This window comes from Leuciscus leuciscus, assembly GCF_965113295.1.
Source record: "Leuciscus leuciscus genome assembly, chromosome: 12".
Taxonomy (NCBI): Eukaryota; Metazoa; Chordata; class Actinopteri; order Cypriniformes; family Leuciscidae; genus Leuciscus; species Leuciscus leuciscus.
Window position 1 is genome coordinate 43542544 of NC_138736.1, and position 14440 is coordinate 43556983.

Genomic DNA, 14440 nt, shown 5'->3' on the forward strand with positions numbered 1-14440 from the left:
ACCTTGGGAGAACCCAGGCTCAGTCGGGGGCCAGTTCTCCTCTGGCATTGGATAGAGGCCGGATTGTAGTTTGAACTGTAGGATTATATGAATGCCTGGCTGAAGAGATGCGACTTTAATCTAGTTTTAAACTGGGAGAGCGAGTCTGAGCAACGAACAGTATCAGGAAGACTATTCCAGAGTTTTGGAGCCAAATGTGAAAATGCTCTCCCTCCTTTGGTGGTTCTGGATATCCTAGGTATGACCAAAAGCCTTGAATTTAGTGATCTCAAAGAGCGCGATGGATTATAGGGCGATAGAAGATCTGTTAAATAGACTGGAGCTAAGCCGTTTAGGGCTTTATAAGTCAGTAGCAATACCTTGTAATTAATACGGAACTTTATAGGTAACCAATGCAGTGATGATAAAATCGGTGTTATATGATCATATTTTCTTGATCTCGTAAGAACTCTAGCGGCGGCATTTTGGACTAACTGTAGCTTGTTTATTGAGGATGCAGGACAACCAGCTAATAAAGCATTACAGTAATCCAGTCTCGAGGTCATGAATGCATGAACTAACTTTTCTGCATCAGAAACTGATAGCATATTACGTAGCTTAGCAATGTTTCTAAGGTGGAAAAAGGCTGTTTTTGTAACATAAGAAATATGATTTTCAAAAGACAGGTTGCAATCGAGTATAACACCCAGGTCTTTTACTGTAGAGGATAAAGTAACAGGACATCCTATGATGTTAAAGTTGTATTGTGCGAGGTTTTGTGGGCGGTTTTTTGAACCGATAAGTATTACATCTGTCTTGTCTGGATTTAATAAAAGAAAATTACGCGTCATCCAATCTTTTATATCTTTAACACACTCTGTCAATTTGGAAAATGTAGCGTTTTCATCCGGCCGTGATGAAATATATATTTGAGTGTCATCAGCATAACAATGGAAACTAATTCCATGTTTCCTTATAATATTTCCAAGTGGCATCATATATATTGAAAATAACAGAGGGCCTAATACAGATCCCTGCGGCACTCCATAGTTTACTGGAGTTATGATCGATTTTTCTCCATTTAAATAGACAAAATGGTAGCGGTCAGATAGGTATGATTTGAACCAGCTTAGTGCTTGTCCTTGAACACCAGTATAATTTTGTAGTCGATCTAGGAGTATTGTGTGATCTATAGTATCGAACGCAGCACTAAGATCAAGTAAAACTAGTATTGAGATACAGCCTTGGTCAGAAGCTAAAAGTAAATCATTTGTGATTTTAACGAGCGCAGTTTCAGTGCTATGATGCGGTCTGAATCCAGACTGAAACTTTTCATAGATATCATTTTGTTGCAAGAAAGAGCCCAGTTGAGCGGACACCACTTTTTCTAATATTTTAGACATAAATGGAAGATTTGAAATGGGTCTATAATTTGCTAGATTATTATGATCTAATTGTGGTTTCTTAATGAGAGGTTTTATAACTGCCAGTTTAAATGTTCTTGGAACATGACCTAAAGATAAAGACGAGTTAATAATATTGAGGAGAGGCTCTTCCACTACAGATAACACTTCTTTCAGTAGTTTAGTTGGTATAGGATCTAATAAACATGTTGTTGTTTTAGATGAAGTGATAAGTTTATTTAACTCTTTTTGTTCTATAGTTGTAAAGCACTGTAATTGTTCTTTCGGGGTGATAATTGAAGCTGAATTGTAAGGCGCGATTGAAGATTGAACGTTTATAATTGTGGTTCTGATGCTTTCTATTTTCTCAGTGAAGAAGTTCATGAAATCATTACTACTGAACTGTAACGGATATTTTGTTCGGGTGACGTCTGTTTATTTGTTAGTCTAGCCACGGTGTTAAATAGAAACCTTGGATTGTTTTGGTTGTTTTCTATTAGTTTGCGGAGGTGCTCAGCCCTGGCAGCTTTTAGGGCCTTTTTATAACGTGACATACTGTCTTTCCACGCGATTCTAAAGACCTCTAAATTAGTTTGCTTCCATTTACGCTCTAAAATACGGGTTTCTCTCTTTAAAACATGCGTAGTATTGTTATACCATGGTGCTTTATTTTTCTCTCTGACCTTTTTTAATTTAATAGGTGCAACCACATCCAATGTTCTAGAGAGAATGGTGCTCATAGTGCTAGTTAGTTCTTCTAGTTCATCTGTTTGTTTGGGTTCAGGCAGCAGCTGAGACAGATTAGATAAGCAATTTGAGAAATTATCTATGGTGGATGGGAGGATTGTTCTGCCTGGTTGATAACGCGACGCCGCATGACATATTACAGCAGTACGTAATATGCAAGTTACCATGTAGTGATCAGTGACTTCATCACTTTGTGGAATGATATCTATATCGGTTGGATCGGTTCCGTGTGATATAATTAAATCGAGTGTATGATTAAGACGATGAGTTGGTCCGGTGACGTTTTGCTTGACCCCAAATGAATTTAATAAATCTGTAAACGCAGCTCCTAACGCATCATTTGGATTATCTACGTGTATGTTAAAATCTCCAACAATTAATGCTTTATCGACATTGACTAATAGGTCTGAGAGAAAATCTGCAAACTCTTTTAGGAAATCAGCGTAAGGCCCTGGCGGTCTATATACGGTAGCCAAGGCTAGAGATAATAGTGATGTTTTTCTAACATCTAAGAGCGTAACATTTAGTACAAGTACTTCAAATGAAATAAACTTATAACCCGTTTTCTGAGTAACATTTAGAATATCTTTATAAATGGTTGCAACACCTCCGCCACGGCCAATCAGACGGGGCTCATGCTTATAACAGTATCCAGGAGGAGTAGACTCATTAATACCGAAATAATCATTTGGTTTAAGCCAGGTTTCAGTAAGGCAAAGTACATCGAAGCTATTATCTGTGACTATTTCATTTACAATAACTGCCTTAGGTGTGAGTGATCTAATGTTTAGAAGACCTAGCTTTAGAAATAGTTTTTGTTTACTAATAGCAACATTTTCTGTTTTAATAACAATTAGATTTTTCCTAGATCCTGCATTAGATTTATTATTTGATCTCACTAAACGAGGAATAGACACGGTTTCTATGCAATGTTCTACACTAGTATTTATATCAGTTGAATTGGTGCAGCAGAGACTATGATTTGGACTTTTGGTTACTAGTCAAAGGGTATTTAACATTTTAGAGATGTTATCTGACAGAAGAGCCGCTCCGAATCTGCTTGGGTGTAAGCCATCAGCACGGAAAAGCCTAGGACGCTCCCAAAACAGATTCCAATTATTTACAAAGAGCAGTTTCTGCTCATTGCACCATGACATTAACCATTCATTTAGCGCAAATAATCTGCTGAACTTTTCATGCCCTAGTCGGTACGTGGGAAGCGGTCCTGACACAATGATCGTTGTTTCAGGCGATGTGCTGCGTACCGTATCGATTAGATTCCTGAAGTCTTTCTTCAGAATCTCCGTCTGGCGCAGCCTGATGTCGTTCACTCCCGCGTGCAGGACCACAGTTCCGACGCGCTCGTCACCGTTCAGGATCTCGGGAACGCGAGCAGCGATTTCAGAAACACGAGCACCAGGGAAGCAGTGACTTTGCACCTTACTTGTACCTAACGTAGCGTGTACGTGCCGAACGATGGAATCGCCGATGATCACAGCATCGCGTTCTGTTTCGCGTAGAGGGGAGAAGCGGTTTTGTGTCGATAACTCGAAAACCGGGAGGGTCGGAGAAAGTCTTGGTCTAAACCTGACTCGCGTCTTCCGCTGCGGAACCACCCAGGCTTCGTGGTGGCGTGTTGGAGCCGGAGTGAACGAGACCATGGCTGATTGCGACCGATGCTGAGGAACGCACGGAGTAGACGCGGTCGGAGTCAGCGGGTTAGTAACGTTAAACACTGATTTGTGTGCGTCGGCGCGTGATGTTTCAAGAGCCAAACACCGGTCTCTCAGCTCGGCCTGTCTCAATAAAAGGTTGTGGATCTGTTTCTCAACAGCTTCCAGCTCAGACTGCAGTGCGTGAAGCTCAAATGTGTCCTCACCTGCACCAAGCGGTAGACTACTTACATCTGATATATTCGCCATTTTAACAGATGGACAGTGAGTTAGCAACGAAGCTACCAGTGATGCTATCAATATTAATACTAATTTATATTATAAGTTTGTTTGTAAATGAGTGTGGAGAAGACGCGTTCAGCCGTGATCCACGGACGTAACCTTTAAGAGTATGCAGCGTTGGATCACTAATAGGCTTGAGACGCGTCTGCTCAACAGTCCGCGTTGTAACTATGAGGTTTTTTAGTGGTAGGGGTGTAGAGTAGACGCACGATAGGCGAAAAAAAAGTGTTTGTTTATAAGTGAGTGTGGAGAAGACGCGTTCAGCCGTGATCCACGGACGTAACCTTTAAGAGTATGCAGCGTTGGATCACTAATAGGCTTGAGACGCGTCTGCTCAACAGTCCGCGTTGTAACAATGAGGTTTGAGCAGTAGTGCTTCTCAGTGAGGAAGAGTAGAAAATGTTCGTTGTAAGCGAGTTTAAAGAGAAAAATCAAGAATTATAAATCAAATCGATAGAGCTCCAAAAACAACAACGCATTCAGACGCAACGCATGATAATGACAGGACAAGACATTATTCACCGTGTTTGTTGAGTGTTTCTTATTCACCTGAGCTTTTATGAACTCAAAGGCGCGAGAGAAAATAAATAAATAAAAATAGCTGAGCGCAAGGGTGGCGCGTTAACAGGCTAGCGAATTACTAGCGTGTTATGCGTCAGGGTTGGGTAAGCTGTATTTAGTAGTAATATAAACAACTAGAAATTGTAGTAAATGATGGTTCAAAACAAGGAAATACGAGGCTAAGACGGAGCTTACAGCTCCGAAGCAAACACACTCACAGCAGGCAGCGAGGCAGCGAGAAAAATCAAGAATTATAAATCAAATCGATAGAGCTCCAAAAACAACAACGCATTCAGACGCGACGCATGATAATAACAGGACAAGACATTACTCACCGTGTTTGTTGAGTGATTCTTACTCACCTGAGCTTTTATGAACTCAAAGGCGCGAGAGACAAATAAATAAATAAAAATAGCTGAGCGCACGGGTGGCGCGTTAGCAGGCTAGCGAATTACTACCGTGTTGTGCTAGTAGCAACGGAAGCCAGCGATGTGCGCACAATCTTCTGCTGACTGGGATTTATAAAGTGAATTCTGCGCAGGTTCTGGCATACACACGGTTTTATAAGTCTGAATATTTTTTGGCGTACGCCATTTTTGCCTTTCGGGCGCACGTACACTTTTAGTAAGGATCCTACGCACAGTTTTATAAATGAGACCCCTGATCTCCTGATCTCCGCTTCTGTTCAGCCCAGAGCTGTAGGACGGGTCGAGGTCAGGGATCTGTGCGGGCCGGTCCAGTTCTTCCACACCGGACTCATCCAGACATGTCTTTATGGGCCTTGTTTTCTGCACTGGAGCATGCTGGGAAAGAACAGGGCCTTCCCCAAACTGTTCTCACAGAGTCGGAAGTACAGCACTGTCAGAAATGTCTAAGGAGCCTATAGCTCAACCCCTGAGAAACAGTGTGTGTGTGTGTGTGTGTGTGAGAGTGAGAGAGAGAGAGAGAGAGAGAGAGAGAGTGAGTGAGTGTGTGTGTGTGTGTGTATAGCTCAACCCCTAAGAAACAGCCCCGCACCACTATCCCCCCCTCACCCGCCAACACACACTCTCCCATCAGACTGAGTGACAGAGAGAGTGCGTGAGTGTGTGTGTGTGACTGAGTGACAGACAGAGTGTGAGTGTATGTGTGTGTGTGTGTGTGTGTGTGTGTGAGAGAGTGTGAGAGTGTGTGTGTCATACCTGCATACCGAAGTTCTGGAGCTGGCGAGCAGCAGCGAGACCCGCAGCACCGGCGCCGATGACCAGAACCTTCTGCTCACACAAACACACACACACACACACACTTCATATGTTCATATGTGTATCTCACTGAAGACATTTCACAGGCCGTTCACACAGAAAGGGTTTTCCACTGCACTGCTTCTCCATGTTTTTCCTGTGTAAACTGTTATGACCGGCTCAACATAAAGAGGACACTTCACAATACCAGTTTCATGCACTAAACATGCGGACGCCTCTGACATCACCAGCGTTCTGTCTCGTACCGCTCACGACATTATAAAAACATGCTGCTCAAGTCAAAGGTTTAAAACACATTCCTGCCTCACGTTTTCATGAGTGAACGGCCCCGAGATTTTTTACACTGTGACACTATTTTCATGACAATCAAAAACATTTTTCTGTAAATTCTCATGACTGTCAGATATTAGTTTGTGACTCTGGTTCTTCTCAATGAAGATTCTCCAGATTCTCACTCATTCCTCTGAAACAGAGCGAGTGTGTGTCAGCGCCTCACGTTGTGCTGGGACAGACAGAGCGAGTGTGTGTCAGTGTGTCAGCGGCTCACATTGTGCTGGGACTCGGGCAGCAGGGGCCGCTTGACCTGCAGAACTCCCGTGTTGATCAGGCCCTTCCGGGTCATGAAGTCCAGAACTCGCTCCAGTTCCTGCACACAGCGGATCCGCACCAGACCGCGCACAATCACATGAGGAGCGCATCTCTGCAGGGTCAGAACCTCCTGCAACACACACACACACACACACACACACAGAACAGAACATCAATACACACACACACACACACACACACACACAGAACAGAACATCAACACACACACACACACACACACACAACAGAACCTCCTGCAACACACACACACACACACACACAGAACAGAACATCAATACACACACACACACACACAGAACAGAACATCAACACACACACACACACACAGAACAGAACATCAACACACACACACACACACACACACACACCAGAACCTCCTGCAACACACACACACACACACAACAGAACCTCAACACACACACACAACAGAACCTCAACACACACACACAACAGAACCTCAACACACACAACAGAACCTCAACACACACACACACACACACACAACAGAACCTCCTGCAACACACACACACACACACACACACAACAGAACCTCAACACACACAACAGAACCTCAGCACACACAATAGAACCTCAACACACACAACAGAACCTCAACACACTCACAACAGAACCTCAACAAACACAGCAGAACCTCAAACACAACAGAACCTCCTGAAACAGGAAACACAACAGAAATCAACACACTCACAAAAGAACCTCAACAAACACAACAGAACCTACTGCAACAGCCAAAACAACAGAAATCAATACACTCAACAGAACATTAACACACACACAACAGAACCTCCTGAAACAGCAAACACAACAGAAATCAACACACATAACAGAACATCAACACACACAACAGAACTTCAACACACACAACAGAAACCTCCTGCAACAACACACACAAACAGAACCTCAAAACACACAACAGAACCTACACACACACACACACACACACAACAGAACCTCCTGAAACAACACACACAATAGAACCTCAAAATGCACAACAGAAACCTCCTGCAACAACACACACAAACAGAATCTCAAAACACACAACAGAACCTCCTGAAACAACACATACAACAGAACCTCCTAAAACAACACACACAATAGAACCTCAAAATGCACAACAGAACCTCAACACACACGACAGAACATCAATGTACACAACAGAACCTCAACACACACAACAGAACCTCCTGAAACAGCAAATACAACAGAACCTCAACACACACAACAGAACCTCAACAAACACAACAGAACCTCAACACACAGAACAGAACCTCCTGAAACAACACACACAATAGAACCTCAAAATGCACAACAAAAACCTCCTGCAACAACACACACAAACAGAACCTCAAAACACACAACAGAACCTACACACACAACAGAACCTCCTGAAACAACAGAACCTCCTAAACCAACACACACAATAGAACCTCAAAATGCACAACAGAACCTCCTGAAACACCAAACACAACAGAACCTCAACACACACACAACACACACAACAGAACCTCAGCAAACACAACAGAACCTCCTGAAACAGCAAACACAACAGAACCTCAACACACACAACAGAACCTCCTGAAACAGCAAACACAACAAAACCTCAACACACACAACAGAACCTCAACAAACACAACAGAACCTCAACACACAGAACAGAACCTCCTGAAACAGCAAACACAACAGAACCTCAACACACACACACACACACACACACACACAACAGAACCGGAACACACACAACAGAACGAACCTCAACACACACACAACAGCTCCTGAAACAGCGAACACAACAGAACCTCAACACACACAACAGAACCTCAACACACACAACAGACAACAGAACCTCAACACAAACAACAGAACCTCAAAACACAGACAAGACTAGCTAACGCATGAGCGCTGATGTTCGTACCTTACAGTCACGGTTCCAGGCCGCCAGCACCAGGTTCCTCAGCGCCAGATACATGGTGGGATCCCTGGAAAATTCTGGGAACTCGTATAACTCGTCCAGCTCCATCATGTCGGGTCTCACACACAAGGCTTTCCCACACTCGTTCGGCTGATAGAAGGGCTGGAAATACGGCGAGAGTCCGGGAACTACACACACACGCATTCACACAAAATTCACTAATTTTCATACATTTCTCAAGAGACAGAAATACACTTTTACTATGTTTTTATGAGTAAAATGTTCTATAAATCAGGAAAATGAAATATTCAAACAAACCTACAGAATATAGATATGAATAAAACTGTAAAGTTTGGTGTGTGTGAAGCTGCTGAAGTGAGTTCTGACTCACCGTCCTTTACAGAGATGATTGAGTGCAATAAATAAACACTTAAATATGTGTTTTGGATGTTTTCTCTACACTAGTATGAAAGAAGACTCTGGTTTTCCTGCAGTCATGGAATCTACATCTGTTCATGTGCTGACGAGTCTTTCAGAGAGTTAATTCTGAAAACACGTGGTTGTGTTGATGAGAGTGATCAGGCTCACCGTGAGGCGGCGCCGCCCGCCGGTGCTCCTGGCGCTGGTTCCCCGGGCCGGCAGACGGGCTCATGCCCACACAATCCGGGTAATACGCACTGAGGAACGGGCTAGCGGGACTGTCCTTAAACAGCGGCGGCAGGATGAGCATCGAGAGCCACCAGCTGTCCGTCACACCGGCCACACGCTGATCAACGACAGCAGCATCATCATCATCATCACCATCAATACGTGGAGGTAATCATGTTAATCAGTCTGAATACTGGTGGGTCTGTGAACTTCATGGTCATATTAATATATTTCTGTCTGATTGTCGTACAGTGTGTTTGGTCACTGAATGGCCAGAGTAAAATCACTGAACCACTGATCAACCGCATCCTTACCACATCCTCCGGCTGAGAACATGCATCACTTCCTTCACTCTGCAAAACAAAAGCACAGAGACGTGAGGATCAGCACACACTCCAGCGCACGCACACTCCAGCGCGCGCACACTCCAGCGCGCGCACACTCCAGCGCGCGCACACTCCAGCACACACACACACTCCAGCACACACACACACTCCAGCACACACACACACTCCAGCACACTCCAGCACGCACACACACTCCAGCGCGCGCACACTCCAGCGCACGCACACTCCAGCGCGCGCACACTCCAGCGCGCGCACACTCCAGCACGCGCACACTCCAGCACGCGCACACTCCAGCACACACACACACTCCAGCACACACACACACTCCAGCACACACACACACACACACTCCAGCACACACACACACTCCAGCACACACACACACTCCAGCACACACACACACTCCAGCACACACACACACACACACTCCAGCACACACACACACACTCCAGCACACACACACACACTCCAGCACACACACACACTCCAGCGCACACACACTCCAGCGCACACACACTCCAGCGCACACACACACACTCCAGCACGCACACACTCCAGCACGCACACACACTCCAGCGCACACACACTCCAGCGCACACACACTCCAGCGCACACACACACACTAGCGCGCGCACACTCCACTCCAGCGCGCGCACACTCCAGCGCGCGCACACTCCAGCGCGCGCACACTCCAGCGCGCGCACACTCCAGCGCGCGCACACTCCAGCGCGCGCACACTCCAGCACACACACACACTCCAGCACACACACACACTCCAGCACACACACACACACACACTCCAGCACACACACACACTCCAGCACACACACACACACACACACACTCCAGCACACACACACACTCCAGCGCACACACACACACTCCAGCACGCACACACTCCAGCACGCACACACTCCAGCACGCACACACACTCCAGCGCGCACACACTCCAGCGCGCACACACTCCAGCGCGCACACACTCCAGCGCGCACACACTCCAGCACGCACACACTCCAGCACGCACACACTCCAGCACTAGGGGTGGAACGGTACATGTATTCGTATTGAACCGAGACGGTACGGGCGTCACGGTTCGGTGCATGAATACACACGGAGAATACACGGTATAAAAATAAATAAAACTCGCGTGCAAATTAATTAATGTAATGCGGAACTACTGTTAGATACGCGGGTTCTTTAGGGACACCTAATCTGTAGCTCCGCCTTAGCTCTGAAGCTCCATGGCTATAACTTATGTGCTATAATCATAGACATAATATCTATGGCTATAATCATAGACAGGCTATAATGGACAGGCTGCGATGTCAAGTTTGCAATGCTGGAATATGTTGTGTGTGTGTGTGTGCCTGTGTGCGTGCGCGTGTGTGTGTGTGTGTGTTCAGAGAGGCGCGGGCGCGATCGAACAGTGGAAACATAAAAACATACTCATTTTGTTCATTGGACATCATTCAAACTGCAAAGTGTTTACTTATATTTGTGCACACTCGTAATAAAACACAACATTGTGCTTTTGTCAAACTGTAAACTCTTGTCAAACTGTAACCTACAACTGTCACCCAACACAGTAAGTTACACATTCTACATTGATTAAAAGAAAATCAAATTTGTTTTTAATGGTAGTATTATTTTATACAGAAATAAATTATTTATAATTCAGATGAGAATAAAGTTAGTGTTATCAAAATTAAGGAAAACAAATATATTGATCTGAAATATAGCAAATGAATTTTAAATTCATTCAGGTACAATTACCTGAAACATATCTCAAGGTCTTTTTGTCTTTTTATTAATTTAATTAATAAACTAATTATATAAAACTATTGGCAATGCACTACAAATAAACTGGTTCTATGCCTTTACTTTATTAATAAAACTTATTTAAAAAATACAAGGCTTAAAACATTTATTTTCCTTTGGTGGAACAGCCTACAGACATGCACAATAAAAAAAAAAATTGCCTTCTACATTTTTGTTTTGCTTTTCCCTCCATTGTACCGAACTCGTACCGAACCGTGATGTATGAACCGAACCGTGACTTCTGTGTACCGTTCCACCCCTATCCAGCACACACACACACTCAAGCGCACTCAAGCACACACTCAAGCACGCACACACTCAAGCACGCACACACACTCAAGCACGCACACACACTCAAGCACGCACACACTCCAGCGCACGCACACTCCAGCGCACGCACACACTCCAGCGCACGCACACTCCAGCACACACACTCCAGCACACACACTCCAGCACACACACTCCAGCACACACACTCCAGCACACACACACACTCCAGCACACACACACACTCCAGCACACACACACACTCCAGCACACACACACACTCCAGCACACACACACACTCAAGCACACACACACACTCAAGCACACACACACACTCAAGCACGCACACACTCGTCGGCCTGCAGGTGAGCGACAAGTTCTTACCTTCACGCTGTTGATCTTCATCCCACAGCGATACGATGATGCCAGAGAAGCCGTCAGAGCCGACTCTTTACTCAGCTGACGCCATCTGCCACAGTCTGCTTTACTGCACTGGACCTGACACACACACACACACACACACACACACACGGTTATCAGCATCTGCCACAGTCTGCTTTACTGCACTGGACCTGACACACACACACGCACGCACACACACACACACACACACGTTACACAGACGTTGGTCTAGATTACACTGGTCGAGGTTACACTGGTCGAGGTTAGACAGATGTTGGTCTAGGTTACACAGATGTTGGTCTAGGTTGCACTGGTCTAGGTAACACTGGTCTAGGTTACACAGATGTTGGTCTAGGTTACACAGGTCTAGGTTACACAGAGTTGGTCTAGGTTACACAGAGTTGGTCTAGGTTACACAGACACCGGTCTAGCTTACACAGACGCCGGTCTAGCTTACACAGACGCCGGTCTAGCTTACACAGACGCCGGTCTAGCTTACACAGACGCCGGTCTAGCTTACACAGACGCCGGTCTAGGTTACACAGAGTTGGTCTAGGTTACACAGACGCCAGTCTAGCTTACACAGAGTTGGTCTACGTTACACAGACGCCAGTCTAGCTTACACAGAGTTGGTCTAGGTTACACAGACGCCGGTCTAGCTTACACAGACGCCGGTTTAGCTTACACAGACGCCGGTCTAGGTTACACAGACGCCGGTCTAGGTTACACAGACGCCGGTCTAGGTTACACAGACGCCGGTCTAGCTTACACAGACGCCGGTCTAGCTTACACAGACGCCGGTCTAGCTTACACAGACGCCGGTCTAGCTTACACAGACGCCGGTCTAGCTTACACAGAGTTGGTCTAGGTTACACAGACGCCAGTCTAGCTTACACAGAGTTGGTCTACGTTACACAGACGCCAGTCTAGCTTACACAGAGTTGGTCTAGGTTACACAGACGCCGGTCTAGCTTACACAGACGCCGGTTTAGCTTACACAGACGCCGGTCTAGGTTACACAGACGCCGGTCTAGGTTACACAGACGCCGGTCTAGCTTACACAGACGCCGGTCTAGCTTACACAGACGCCGGTCTAGCTTACACAGACGCCGGTCTAGCTTACACAGAGTTGGTCTAGGTTACACAGACGCCAGTCTAGCTTACACAGAGTTGGTCTACGTTACACAAACGCCAGTCTAGCTTACACAGAGTTGGTCTAGGTTACACAGACGCCGGTCTAGCTTACACAGACGCCGGTTTAGCTTACACAGACGCCGGTCTAGGTTACACAGACGCCGGTCTAGGTTACACAGACGCCGGTCTAGCTTACACAGACGCCGGTCTAGCTTACACAGACGCCGGTCTAGCTTACACAGACGCCGGTCTAGCTTACACAGACGCCGGTCTAGCTTACACAGACGCCGGTCTAGCTTACACAGACGCCGGTCTAGCTTACACAGAGTTGGTCTAGGTTACACAGACGCCAGTCTAGCTTACACAGAGTTGGTCTACGTTACACAGACGCCAGTCTAGCTTACACAGAGTTGGTCTAGGTTACACAGACGCCGGTCTAGGTTACACAGACGCCGGTCTAGCTTACACAGACGCCGGTCTAGCTTACACAGACGCCGGTCTAGCTTACACAGACGCCGGTCTAGCTTACACAGACGCCGGTCTAGCTTACACAGACGCCGGTCTAGCTTACACAGACGCCGGTCTAGGTTACACAGACGCCGGTCTAGGTTACACAGACGCCGGTCTAGCTTACACAGAGTTGGTCTAGGTTACACAGTAGTCTAGGTTACACTCTTCTAGGTTACACAGAGCTGGTCTAGGTTACACTGGTCTAGGTTACACAGACACTGGTCTAGGTTACACAGGTCTAGGTTACACAGACACTGGTCTAGGTTACACAGGTCTAGGTTACACAGACGTCGGTCTAGGTTACAGTGGTCTAGGTTACACAGTAGTCTAGGTTACAGTCTTCTAGGTTACACAGAGCTGGTCTAGGTTACACTGGTCTAGGTTACACAGACACTGGTCTAGGTTACACAGGTCTAGGTTACACAGACACTGGTCTAGGTTACACAGGTCTAGGTTACACAGACGTCGGTCTAGGTTACAGTGGTCTAGGTTACACAGATGCTGGTCTAGATTACAGAGGTCTAGGTTACACAGATGCTGGTCTAGGTTACACAGTTCTAGGTTACACAGACGCCGGTCTAGGTTACAGTGCTCTAGGTTACACAGATGCTGGTCTAAATCACACAGGTCTAGGTTACACAGACGCCGGTCTAGATTAACAGGTAAACAGGTCTAGGTTACACAGATGCTGGTCTAGGTTACACAGGTCTAGGTTACACAGACGCTGGTCTAGATTACACTGGTCTAGGTTACACAGGTCTAGGTAACACAGACGCCGGTCTAGGTAACACTGGTCTAGGTTACACAGAGTTGGTCTAGGTTACACAGACACTGGTCTAGGTTACACAGACACCGGTCTAGTTTACACAGAGCTGGTCTAGGTTACACT

At 45.9% G+C, this 14440-nt stretch overlaps 1 protein-coding gene across 1 annotated transcript in view; it reads right to left on the reverse strand.

Annotated features, from left to right (window-relative positions):
* Nucleotides 1-14440, reverse strand: part of kdm1b (lysine demethylase 1B) — a 40823-nt gene that overhangs the window by 9599 nt on the left and 16784 nt on the right. The window contains exons 5-10 of the mRNA XM_082186881.1: nucleotides 11890-12003; nucleotides 9388-9426; nucleotides 9014-9191; nucleotides 8429-8613; nucleotides 6434-6604; nucleotides 5827-5898 (exon numbers count right to left, since the gene is read on the reverse strand). Coding sequence (XP_082043007.1) covers nucleotides 5827-5898; nucleotides 6434-6604; nucleotides 8429-8613; nucleotides 9014-9191; nucleotides 9388-9426; nucleotides 11890-12003 — 759 coding nt within the window. The remainder of the gene's footprint in view (nucleotides 1-5826; nucleotides 5899-6433; nucleotides 6605-8428; nucleotides 8614-9013; nucleotides 9192-9387; nucleotides 9427-11889; nucleotides 12004-14440) is intronic.